This window comes from Indicator indicator, chromosome 8 (assembly GCF_027791375.1).
Source record: "Indicator indicator isolate 239-I01 chromosome 8, UM_Iind_1.1, whole genome shotgun sequence".
NCBI lineage: Eukaryota > Metazoa > Chordata > Aves > Piciformes > Indicatoridae > Indicator > Indicator indicator.
Genome location: NC_072017.1, coordinates 11,338,788 through 11,352,070, shown reverse-complemented (window position 1 = coordinate 11,352,070; position 13,283 = coordinate 11,338,788). Strand labels below are relative to the sequence as shown.

General features: G+C 38.8%; 1 protein-coding gene across 1 annotated transcript in view; it reads right to left on the bottom strand.

The window, feature by feature from the left end:
- The window catches only part of PCM1 (pericentriolar material 1), a 37,382-nt gene extending 28,633 nt beyond the window's left edge, over positions 1–8,749 (bottom strand). The window contains exons 1-8 of the mRNA XM_054383310.1: positions 8,654–8,749; positions 7,806–8,051; positions 6,439–6,711; positions 5,717–5,887; positions 5,429–5,545; positions 2,032–2,209; positions 1,210–1,319; positions 569–785 (exon numbers count right to left, since the gene is read on the bottom strand). Coding sequence (XP_054239285.1) covers positions 569–785; positions 1,210–1,319; positions 2,032–2,209; positions 5,429–5,545; positions 5,717–5,887; positions 6,439–6,711; positions 7,806–8,051; positions 8,654–8,749 — 1,408 coding nt within the window. The remainder of the gene's footprint in view (positions 1–568; positions 786–1,209; positions 1,320–2,031; positions 2,210–5,428; positions 5,546–5,716; positions 5,888–6,438; positions 6,712–7,805; positions 8,052–8,653) is intronic.
- Positions 8,750–13,283: the final 4,534 nt, after the last annotated feature.

The following is a 13,283-nucleotide window of genomic DNA, read 5'->3' as shown; positions in this document are numbered from 1 at the left end:
TTCTAGAAATAGAAAGCGAAAGCAGCAAGTAGCCCCCACATCAAGACTTCAAGAAGAAAAAAACATCTAAGGAACAGGCCAAAACACTGGTTCATTCAGACACTTAAATTTCTCCAGTATGGCCTAACATCAAAATGCCTGACTAGTGCCCGAGAAAGTCTTTTGGCAATGGACAAGCAGACAAGCAAACCAGCAAACACCACAGAGCTACTATCATCAGAAGGGCCTAGCACATAAATATTGTGATAGCAATACAGAAAGGTCAAGTTCATATAGTACGCTCCACAAGTCAGATGTGTCACAGGCAAGCCTATCACACCCTCACATTAGTCAACTTTGATAATCTTATAAACCGAAGTGCTACTAGCCAAAACCCTCATCATCATTACTTGTGGAGCTCTCCATTAAGCTAGAAACTTATACAGCATTAAAAGACATCTATTTAATATTGCCCCAGGACAGCTTTATCACTTGCATTTCATTAACCAGTTGCACATTGAAAGACCATGTCACACAACTATGTATATTAAAAAAGCTGTGTTCTTAAACACAGCTTATATTTACTTACAGGAGGAGTTATTTAGATGTTGGTCACGAAGTGTATGAAGTTCTCCTAACAGCTTGTCCATTTTTTGCTTTTTACCCTGCAGCACTCGCATCTTGCTAAAAAGCTGTGCCTTCTCATCTGACAGGCGTTCGGACACCGAAGAGTTTCTGCTTTGTGAAATCTCTCTGGTAAGCGAAAGACTTTCTGCTTGCCTTCTATTGTCTGGCACAGATTGTGTCTGTGGGAGAAAAAAAGGCAATTTCGTTTTAGAGTACTATGAAAAAAGCCAACGACATCGTAGAGAAAGCGCACCCTATTACAGGCTTGCTAGGTTCTACACCAGAACAAAGCACACCATAAAGGGATACAGAAAACACTGTCACAATGTCTCAAATTACATACTGAGTTCATATAGGATTATACTGCAATATGAAAACTACTTCTCTGGAATTTCACAGAGAACTCTGAGACACAAAGCATACATCAGTCAGCTAATTACTCTTAAGAACACAAAGACGATGAGCTATCAAGTTTTTGGGAACTCCAATGATGCCATTAGTACATGCACACAAATAAGGCAGACAAACATTTAACTGCATTGTTCAAAATGGTAATAAAAACAGACAATGGCAAAACTTACACAGTGCAGTCCAAGGACTGACCTGAGAATCATGAAGTTGGTTGTGAAAGCGCTGAATTAAGTCATTCAGTTCTTCATTCAGTTCTGATGTAAGGCTTACTCCTGAAACACTACCTGTAGTTTCCGTTACAACTGGGCACAAAAAAAAAAAAAAAAAGAAAAAGACTTTTCCACACCAATGGAATAAAGGCTCTTTGATGAAACTGTTTAACAAGAACACCAATACACTGCACTTCTTAAAATACCGCAATTATTTGTCATGTTACATCCTTCCTAACAACTTTACTCTTGAAAGATTACTTCTATTACAGAAATACTACCAAGCCAACTCACAGCTCCTTTGTGAAGAATCATACAAAAGGACTTTATAAGTCTATCGCACGTTTTGCTAAAAAGGTCAAAGCAATATGAAAATCACCAAGTTCTCTAGAGCTAATGGCAACATCTTTGTTTGTTAGAAGCAGAATCATTATTACTTAGCATAGCCAAACAAGGAACAGTGAATGGAATTGTACTTCCTTAAAATAATAAATTAGCAGGATATCAAGCTTTCACGTTGTGTAGGTTTTAATCTTTACAGCTGCAAATAGAGTCTTGGGGGTTTGTCCCCCTTTGTTATGAAAGGAATTAATTAGAGAGGAAGCTTTTTCAACTTCCTTGAAAGCTCAGACTCAAACAGCACTAAGATATGGAACTGGCGGTTGAGAGATCCACGTAACTCTTTCCCCAAACAGGAACCAACACTCATAAGAAAAGATCTAGCACAAATATTCCACAATTGCAGCTTATAATCATTCAATCAGCATGCTTGACATGCTATCAGAGACATCACCATTCCACATACCAGAATCATCCATGACAGCAATTGCTTGCTCTGCTTTATGCTGCAAAGCAAGAAGAGCTGCCTGTCTTCCTTGAAGAGCCTTCAATTGCTCCTGCTGTTGTAGCATCCTCTTCAATAAATCATGCTGCTTCTTCAAATTCTCCAACTCCTCTTTAGCTTCCTGTTGAGGATCTCTAGCCTGCAAGATGCAGAACAACATGACCATAAAATCCTGACAATTTATTTGTTGTGTACTACTGACAGAAGTGTCAAAACAAGCAGGACTTTAATAAAACCAAATAGCCTAGTTAGTATAAAAAGGTGAAAATGAAACTTCTTCATGTTTCTAATACTCCTTTTCAGTCTACAAATTTTAGACATTCAATAGAGGGCTGTACCATCAAGAGATGCTTACCACTCCTCACTCAGTTTTCTTCAGAAATCCAGTAAGCCACCCTAATGTGTCCCAAGGTCTAACCCAAATATTCTTCTGTCTTTTGAATCATAAAAGTAGGCACTAAGCTATCAGACTGGTAAAGTAAAGCAAGATAAGGCATAGTATCTTGGAGTTCTATATATATAAGAAAGCGTCTAGATTGATTTACTGACCTAAACCTCTTAAGTCTTCAGCAGACCATTTTGGGCAGTTATTCTACTCTAACCTACGATGTGTTTGGTTTTGTATGCTATATCTACACCATAGATACTAGAATAGACCAGATTTAAGTAAACCCATTTTAAACCAAAAACATGCACAGAAACAGATCTGAAGGAATGAAGGCTTATAAAATGTATTTTCCTTGTTATCCTACTTAAAAGATGGAGATTTGCTTCAATATTTTTATTCAAGGATTGTCAGCAAATTAATATTTTAATGAGACATCCACAGTTTGGATCCTGATGCTGTTTGAAGTTGGATTATCACACTATGCTGATGAAACCACAGAAAAATGTGTTTCAATTTTTTACGACTTGACAGGTACTTAAAAAGAACTCTACTAACTTAAAAGCATCCTCTTCACCCCACATAGTGTTCGTTTCCTGAAGTACAAAATTCTCAGTCCAACAATTCTGCACCAAATACCAGAATAGAAGTAGGATTATTAACTAGTTCTGGGTACCAGGGAATGCTCAACTTTTCAGCAGAGAAAGAACACAGCAAGAATACTAAACTTTGTAAAGTGTTACTAAAACACGCACTGCAACTGGCACTGATCATTCCTGTTAAAATTTCTTCTTATATATAAAAAACAGAGTAGAGGCAAGAGAGTACACAGTGAAATCAACACAGGAAAGAACAAAGGGAAGAAAGGGATAAAGGGTATGTGTGTCTCAGGCTCACTTACCTATTAAATAATCTGAACTTTACCTAAAATGCCAGATTCACTTGAGTTCATTAAAATCACATAAAATTTGCAAGCTTAGTTCTACATTTAGACTAAAAAGCTTGAAAAACCTTTTAACCATTTTATGAAGGAAAAAAAATTAAAAATTTAAAGAAAGCCATGAAAAGCTGGTAAAAGGTAACAAAGCAAATTTTAGTCTTAGTCTTCCCCCTTCCAACCAAGTATTTATACAAGCAGCTATGCAAAAACATCAGTAGAAAAAGCCAAGGCTACTTATTCTCTAACTTATTTTCTCTAGATGGTATTAGCTTAAATTTGCATCGCTAGACTATTGGTATACCAAGCACCTGAAATCACATTTACAGTATGTTTTCCCAGAGTATCTGCTGTACACATAGCACTTTCTCTGTCAGTGTTGACACTTCAGAAGAGAAAGCTGTCAAACATCTCCACTTCAAAAAAAACTCTAGGCAAAGAAGATTCATTCAACGAAAAGACAGCTGGATATAGATAAGCAGGCCAAATGGGAACATTAACTCTGAGCACCAAAGGCATCTGAAGTTGTCAACAAGAAAAACAAACAAACAAAAACCTCCCACCAAACAAAAAACTATCAGCACGTATCAACCCTATTTGAGGCTAAAATAATATTTGGAAGTGTACCTTTGAAGGCAATCCATGTTCTTGGTTATTAATCCTACAAGGCCATATTTCCCTGTCATTCAGAGCAGCTCTGTCACTTTTCCCTTTAGGGCTTGCTGTAACATCAATGTCTGTAACCTGTTCTCGGTAAGCTGAATTCCCTAGTTTGTCCTCAATGCAGGGCCGAATGCTCAAACTAAAAGATACCTCCTTTATTAAAGAGTTTAGTATGTTAGATTTTGAACATGTGCTCCAACATAACATGCATTTTTAAGATACCAACCTATCCACTTTTATCTTGTCAAATAACAAAAATTAATAGAAAAATGCAATCTACTAGAAAGCAAGGACAATTTTAGTAATTCTTAGAATTTTCGTAACAATAAAGCTCCATATAGCAATCAGCCTTAAAAGACCAGAAATACTCATTCTGCTTATAATATATTCAAGCTGCATGTAATGAGAAACTAGATTTAAAATTAACCCCCAACATAAAACTCTATTTTACAAAGATGAAGAAAAAGGCAAATATTTAAAATGCAAATATCTAAAAAAAACTGCACAGGTCCTTTTCTGTATTTAATTTCATTTAATTTAAAAAAAAAAAATTAAAGTACATCTTCCACGTCTATCATTTCATTTCTTTACAAGGACAGAAAGAGTTCTTAAAAAGCTAAAAATTACCACCAAAATTTAATGTTTCAGCTTCTGTTTTATGTCCAAGCATGTAAATTCTCCTCATATGGAGAACACTCATTGTATTAATCGGTTAAAAGAGTATCAGCTCTCTAGTACTCTTCCTCAGTCCAGCTTTTACATCTTTCAATATGACCAAGTCATTATTAAAACTTCTGTATAAAAAGCTTTTGCATCTACTACAAGAATTCTTTACCACATTAACATAAAAGTTTTTATAATTAAAAAGGAAGATTGCCTGAGTATAAGAGAATTCAGAACACATTTTTCTAAAAGGTACTAACCTATCCAAAAAAGGAGAGAAACTTCTGTGTTAGGTCAGTACTTATCGATCACTAGAAAGATGCTTGGGCAATGGCCTACTCCTTTGTAACCCTCTCTCCACCCAACACCAGCAAGTTCTCCCCACTAACAGAATCAAACTTATAAATGAAAAATTTGTATAGAAAATTATTCTTTCCTACATCAGCCCAGATGCATGCTGTGCCAAAATAAACATGTAACCTTTCATTCTTCTTTGAAAACAGGCTAAAGATTTTTTTTAAATTAATTAAGATATATTATGTCAGAATAATTTTTTCTCTACGTATTTTTACCTACACACACACAAACACCACCTGAACAGTGAGCATGTCCTATTTTTAATTCAATTGCAGATTAAAACACTATAATAACAATCATGACAAAAACAAAGTCTTCATTTCTAGCACCTTAATTACTAAAAGGCATCTTACCGTGGTATCTGAAGCCTCAGACTGCACATCAATGTTTAGCGATGTGCTCTCACCTATAGAACCAGATCCCACAGCTGAATCTACAGTCCGAACATCATCCTCCTCATTTTCTCTAGCCTGAAATATTTCATTGGTATAAATCAAGAGCTATATAAGGGGGCAGTAAAAATGAACTATGGAAGGTACTACTACATAACAAAACCAACACCCCCAGTAGCACCATCAAAACTCCTAAAAAAAAAAAGCTTACAGTGCAGAAAAAAAAACATATTATGTTCTCAAACTTACAAGCATCTTTTGCAAAAATTTCAGATAGGATTTCTCCTGCTCTTTAAGGTGATCTATAAGGTGTGATAAACGCTCAACATTGGCCGATCTTTCATTTTTCTCTACAAGATCATCCCGCATGGAGCTGGCCTTAGCAATATAGTCGCGAATTTGAACTAGTGTGCTCACAATCTGTAAAGACACTAAAGTTACTGAATGCATTCAGCTACAGCTTCAATGTATTTAATGCAAAAGACACAGTAACAGCAAAGTAGTAATTAAAGGGTGACATACTAGTACTTTCAATCCTATAAAGACACCTCTGTAACTGGTTAAAAGTCAACAGCTTTTATAAGGATAGACCAAAGCATGCAAGGGTTGCAAGACTGAAGCACAAGGCCTCTTGTCAACACTGGCTAAACCAGAATTGAGCTTGTTAACATCTGAAAATAATAAGCTGTGAAACTATTTTCTGGAACTATGCAAAAGAAAGCCAGCCTCCAAGATGAAAGTTAATACTGCACTTCTGCTACCAACAAGCAAATTTCTAAAGAACAATACACGATTAAGTTTGGTTTTCATATTTTCCTCAAGTTGCCTTTTAGAACAGTGGGAAGTATTTCCAATAAAGATTTAACAGTTACACTTCACAGAAATTTAGAAAGATGCTCTGAAAAGTAACAAGGTAATGAAAACCTAGCTAAGAATCAATACTCTGTAAACTTTATAGGCTATGTAAATACCTGGCTACTATCCATAGCTGGTTCTCCCCTTCCATCTTCTTGAGCAGAGACTTGACAATTTTGCAAGAAATCCTTGCTTAGAGCAGCTCCAAACAACTCTTTACATTGCACTGATACCCCACTTCCCTTTTTCTGGGAACCTGAGGCAGGATCTTTGCTTTTGTTAGTGTTTATCTGCAGGGACAGGAAGTTGAATGGTTTTTTGTTTTCATTAAGTTGACGTTTGTTGTTAGCAGCTGTTGCCCTGCCTTGAGAATCACTTCCAATGCTTCTCTATAAAACAAACAAAAGAACAATTTCTTTATTTTTTTTTCCTGCAATATACACTCAAAACTGATTATCTTCACTGCTTGGATTACTAGTTCTGCAGGATTATTAGACTGACTTTAGAGTTACCTAACTAGTCACCAACTGGCCAAAATTTAGCTAAAGACTTTGCCAGTGTTTTTTGCCAGAGTTTTCAGATAGCAAGTCCACCCTCTCAGAACATCTGAGAAGCAAAATGAGTCTGCAGTTCCTCAGAGCTTAGTTCCTCATCCTTGCTGTGGCCCCCACATTTAATACAATGAAAGGCATCTTACTTCTCCAGTACATTTGAGAGGATAACAAAAATCAAAAAAGCGACACAGTCACTTGCAGAATATGATACCTTATCAGTTCTTTAGAACCTTCTGAATAGCAACTTGTTGCCAAAACATACGTTTGGGGAAGAATCTATGCCTAATATTTATATTCTAAGTCAAAGCAACGAAACGCATTTGAAAGAATCTTCACAACACAAAGCAGTTAACAACAAACTTTGGCAAAGATTAATGAACCTCTGTTCTGAAGCTGTTAGCACAAATTTATGCCTTCTCAGCAAAGAATGCATCCCTCATACTTTTTACTGTTTTGGACAAGGGAAGAATGATGTGTCATATTCCCAAGGAAGCAGTTAGAGCTCAAGAATTCATGCCATACATTACTCTCAATCAAGGAGCAATTTTTAATGCTACTCTTCTGCTTAAATACACATGTATAATAATAATCAGAATCACCAAGGGGCACTTCAAGAACAAACTTCCAAAATAAGTATGATGAGTAAGAAATATTGATTTGAGGACACAGGAATTTGTTAAAGATAGAAAAGAAGAAAGTGAAGACAGGTAGTATACTCTCAAGCACAGGAAAGCTAGTCCTGAACTGCCCATAATTTTCTCAAGTTCAAAACCAGAATTTTGATTTGGCTCCTATGGCACCTATGAGCATGTGTATTTTTTACCTTAATCACTCACTTAAGCTTTCTTTACCCATCTGTCAAATTATTAACAGATGACTGAACACATTTTGCAGTCACATTTTTAGTGGGAGTTAGTATGCACACGAACCTGATCCAGATCACTGAAGTTTATTCTTTGTTTAAGCCTTTCCAGTTCAGCCTGCTCTGGAACAGACATCTGGGTCATGTATCGGGCATGAGGAAAACTATGGGGAGTTCTGGTCTTTCGTCGTCCCATTCCAGGTGAGGATTCTGGAGATATAGCATTAGTAAGCCTTGTTTCAGCTTCCCCACCAAGCTTTTTCCTGTTTTTTTCGGATGATCTGTTTGCTTTCTTCTGCTGACTTCTCCAGTCCTTAAGCAGAAGGAGAAGAAAGAAAAAGTCTTAGTCGCTATCCATACAGATAAAAGTAGATGTTTTAGTTCTGAAGTTGAAGTAAACTCTCTTACTGAAGTGAAAATAAAAAGTGATATCAAGAGTTTTCCAGAACAAATGTCACATTACAAAGCACAATTTTCTCTACTATATAAATTAAAAATAGCTTGCCAAGAAATTTTAAACCTATTTCATCCTACAGTACATTACTTTCAACAGAAGCTAAAATTGTAGTTTTTCTTCTTTACTGAAGACTTTTCAGCAGTTTAGAACTTTAAAAGTTAGTCAATTTCATGACACCTACAATGCTTTTGTGTCTATCTATTTTACTTACTCCAAACACTTCCTACAAATGCATCTACAGACTTCACCATCTCTGAGTTACACTCACTGCTTGCTTACATCAAATATTTTTATTGTTTGGGGTTTTTTTTTGTTTGTCTGGTTTTTTTTTTCCAGATACCTACCTGCAAAGTTGCATGGGCAAGGCTAAGGGTTTTGCATTGTTACCTGCCACTAACAGAATCTACCTGGTAATTCTAATGAACAGCATCAAATGGCAACTTAAAGATTAATTATACCGTGTTGTTCAGACGGTCATCAAGGCTCTCATTGCTCCAGCTAGGCAAGTCCTGATCATTCATGCTTTCTTCAAAAGAACCACCTCCTGTTGCCATGACAGGCAATCAATAAAAAGAATCTAAAAGAAATAATTGAAAGAAATGTGTTGTAGTAAAATCAGTTTATGCAGAATATTTTAAAGATTCATAACCTGTGATGGCAACTACATATTCATTATAATATACAAACACAAGGCTGCTTTAGGACACTAAACCCCTTGTTTACTGAACCATGTTACTTAAAATATAAGTGAGAAGAATACAGATACTGGTATGAAAAAATAAAAAAGAAGCAGTGGGTTTGGGGTCTTTTTTCTTTTTATTTTTTTTTAATCTCTGCTCTTATTATTTTCTACAAGGCTCCCAATTTTCCTCACTTTTAACACACACTGTACAGTCCTCGGAAAGACCAGCTTTGCGATTCATAAAGCCTTCAGGTTCAGCTACATGTGTTCAGTGTAAGTGACTTAGAAGTCTTACTGTGCCAAACTTCTGGCACTGGTGAGGTCACATCTCAAATACTGTATTCAGTTTTGGGACCCTCACTACAAGAAAGACATTGAATTGCTGGAGTGTGTCCACAGAATGGCAACAAAGCTGGTGAAGCATCTCGAGAACAGGTCTCATGAGAAAGAGCTTGAGGGAACTGGGGTTGGTTAGTCTGGAGAAAAGGCTAAAGGGAGACCTTCTCACTCTCTACAACTACCTGAAAGAAGGTTGTAGTGAGGTGGGTGTTGGTCTCCTCTCCCTAGTAACAAGTGATAGAATGAGAGGAAATAGCCTCAAGTTGTGCCAGGAGAAAAATCTCTTCACTACAAGAGTGGTGAGGCATTTAACTAGGCTGCCCACAGAAGTGAAGGCGTCATCATCCCTGGAGGTGTTCAAAAACCCATGTAGACATGGCACTTAGGGACACAGTTTAGTAGGCATGGTGGTGTTGACAGTTAGACTTGATGATCTTAGAGGTCATTTCCAAGTTTAATGATTCTAAGACAGCACACTGAAGAAGATATTTGATGCAATATATGGAAAATAAACATGAATTTTTACTTTCTTTACTACACTATTTAGATTTCCTAGAGCTTTGCTGCTCTCTAATAGCATCATTCTGTGCAGTATAAGGTAATCTATGCATTAAAGGCTTTCATTTTCAATTCTCTCTGACATTCATAATAAAAAAAATTATTGAAGCTGAAAGGTCAGATACAAAGTATCCTTTATAGAAGTAAAATTAGATTAGCCTATTCACAAAAGTGAGAAATGAGTAACTGTATATACTTTCCAGCTGCAATAAAAACTGTGTAGCCTACGTGCTGCTGGCAGTTTTACTGTGCAAAGCTAAACTTTTTTCTCTAAGAGCTATGACATTATTTTACAGATGCACAAGAAAAGATAGTTTTAACTGGAATGTTAGGACATGATCCTAGATTTTAAAAAAAAAAAAAAGGACCGTTTATTTTTTAAACGTTTCACTGCAACTATTAATTCTCATAGTGAAATTTCACAAAGTGCAGCTGAAGAAGTCACCTAAAATTCAAGAATTAAGAAGCTGGGGGTTTTATCATCAGTTCCAGAGCTAAGTTTAAAAGCTGTACTAGTACACCCATCTTGCTTAGCTATAGCCCTTAGCCAAAATCATGAAGTGCAGGCTTCACAGTAAATGCAGTTGCACAAACCAGTATTTTTATGCAAACACTTCCTATCACTATACCACTGAGGAAATGGGAACTACCAGGTATGCTGATTATACCATAACCACATCTCCACTGGGCAATGCACCAACCCAAGTCACCCTAACACAGTTAGAAGTAATTGAGCATCTGCATCTCACAATCAGAATCACAACAAGGGTATAATTAAGTACCTGCTGCTTTGGGAACTGGAAGGTCTGTGCCCTACTGTATTTGCACATTCAATTCATACTCTCTTCTTCATCCCAACAGAAAGCACCAAGTAGGCCACGCAGTGAGAGGGTACCATGGCCAGGGCACCAGCCAGCCAACAAACAAACTGGAATTATAAAAATCCAGGTGACTTCTCAACTGGATAAGCTCCTTGATCTGGCTAACTTTAGGACCATATAAGATCCGTAGGTTCAAGGAAGGCAAATAAAAGCCATGTCATCAGCAGGAGCAAAACCCAGACAGATCAGCTGTAAAACCACACCTTCTGTGCAACTTTTAACCAGATCAACTGCCAGATTTATTTACAAAATAAGAACAAAATGCCCTTTCATATTATGTTTTCACATAGAGGCACAAGCATTCTATTAAAAGTTCACAGGGAAGTTCTCCTGCCAACTCAAGGTAAACTTGACAGGCATTCAAAACAGATGCATAGTTATCAGTTTAACTTTAGAAAACTTTTTTCAATTACAGATGAACTGTTCAGTTTTGTAGACATGCAAGAACCAGTATTTCAACAAACACTCCATCATGACCCTACACCACTAAGTGTAATGAGTTCATCTTGGCAAGATTAAGGGCCATCTGGGTTTACAGTACAATTCAGTAAGCCGTTTCCTCATCATCATGTTACATAAATCCACCAAAACCACAGAAAATGAAGTTTTTTCCTGTTTTCCACAGTAAAACCAAGAAGCAACAACATTCATCTTTACATAATAAAAGTAACTATTCATATGTGTTTAATTTTAAACTTTGACAAAAGCTATCTTCAACTATCTTTGCTGTAAGAGTCCTGATGACCTCTGGAGCATTTATTACCACAAATCGAATATTCTGAAAAATATTCTCAAACAAGGCCACTAGGTATATGCCAGTGCACCCTAGTAACAACAATATCCTGATAACTTCAAGCAAGTACTCAAACAGAATTGTGACCTATCCAGAAGACAAGTGTCTAAACATTCATATTACAGTCTACTTCCAAATGAGTTATAGTCAGGTGAGCTTAAGATCAGAGCTTTGCTGATACTTTATCCCTTCAACTCTGTTAAAAAAATACAGACTCAGCTAACTTTTTTCTCAGTAAACTCTCCATGCGAAGCTGGTTTTCACTTCCCCTCCCATTAATTCATATTTTTCCTTGCTTGTCCCTTCACCAGCTGTATTCTATGCTGTTTCTGAATCCAGCAACCCATTATGAATCTCAGCTTCCTGCATATTATAGAATCTGTTATAGAACCTCGTATTTCAGCATGTGCATACTGCCTCTCCCTTTCAACATTTACTAGGCACTTGAAAAAAAGAAAACCTTCAAGTCTATTTTCTACTAAAATAACTTAACATTCAATCCTGTAGCCAGAGTAAGACAGTAGCAAAAACATATTCTGCACATGTTTCAGCAATATGCAAATTGCTCAAAGTATCACTACAAAAATGCTAACAAAGCTTTTACCAGTCTTTAACAAATTTTTTCTATAGCATTCATGTGAACCGCAAGAGCTTTGAATAGCACCTAATCCAACACACAGAAACTTTTAAAAATTGAAATGAAAACCAAAAAGTTGTAAAAAGCCATCATAAAGACAGAAGATGGGACCAACACTTCTTTAAATCTAGCTTTTTAAGCTATGAGCTCTTCACTGAGCATTAATTCATTCAATGCCTAGAGTACTCTCGTCCACACAGTATCATCAAACAGCCACAGACATCGAAGCAAGTCCTGTCTTGCTGCACGGACAGCCTTGACATGAGCAATGCGCTAGGAGAGCTACAAACTCTTAACACCGGGCACAAGGAAGGTTTGTCCAGCACTACCAACTCGCGCAGATGGAGTCGAGCCGCGCACGGCCCCCAGGCTGTCGTCGCGACCTGCGTCACTTCCACGGCGAAGCGCCCAGCCCAGGCCCGCGGGTCCCAGCACAGGAGCCAACAGAGAAGCGCGGTCCCTCCGCGACTCTGCCTGCCGAGTTGCTATGAGAAGCGGGCGAGGCGCTACCCAGGCCACGGGCAGTCAGATGGAGCGCGGGAAGCCCGCTCCTTCCCGGCGCCAAACGCCGGGGCGGCAGGAGGAGGGGGGGCGGGGAGGAGATAGGCGGGCTCTGCTCAAAGCGCCTCAGGCAAAAGCGCGGCCGTTGCCACAGTTCCGTCAGTGTCTCCTTGGAGAGCGAGTAACGCAGCCTTACCTAGGGCGGAGGCGAGCGTCCTACCCAGCCTGCCGGTACTTAAAAGCCTTCCTTGGGCCCAGCAGGCCCGGATCCCTCGTCGCCCTAGCCCCCTCCTCCCTGTCGCGCCGAGCAGCGAGCCTAATCCCTTCTCTTTGCCGGCCGAGTGCCCACCCACGCGGGCCCACAGTAGCGCAAAGCCTAGGCCGGGCCGAGCGGCCCTGCCCCATTAGCGGCGGCCCCCGGCTCTCTCCCCGCTCCGCTGCTGGAGAGATATGAGGGGATCCGGCCACGCGAAGGGGAGGATAGGGCGGCTCACCCCGCGTCGGAGGGGAGGTCACCCAGGCCTGGGTTCTCCTCTGCCGTCCACTATCCGCGGGGCCCGAGCTGCCCGGCCAAGCGTTTCGCCTTCCGGCAATGAAGATGAGCGACGGTCTCGCTTCGCTCAACGCCCCGGAACAGTGCTGGCAAGGGGAATCACAACCCCGCCTCAAGACCCACCGACGCCGCCATCTTGGCCGC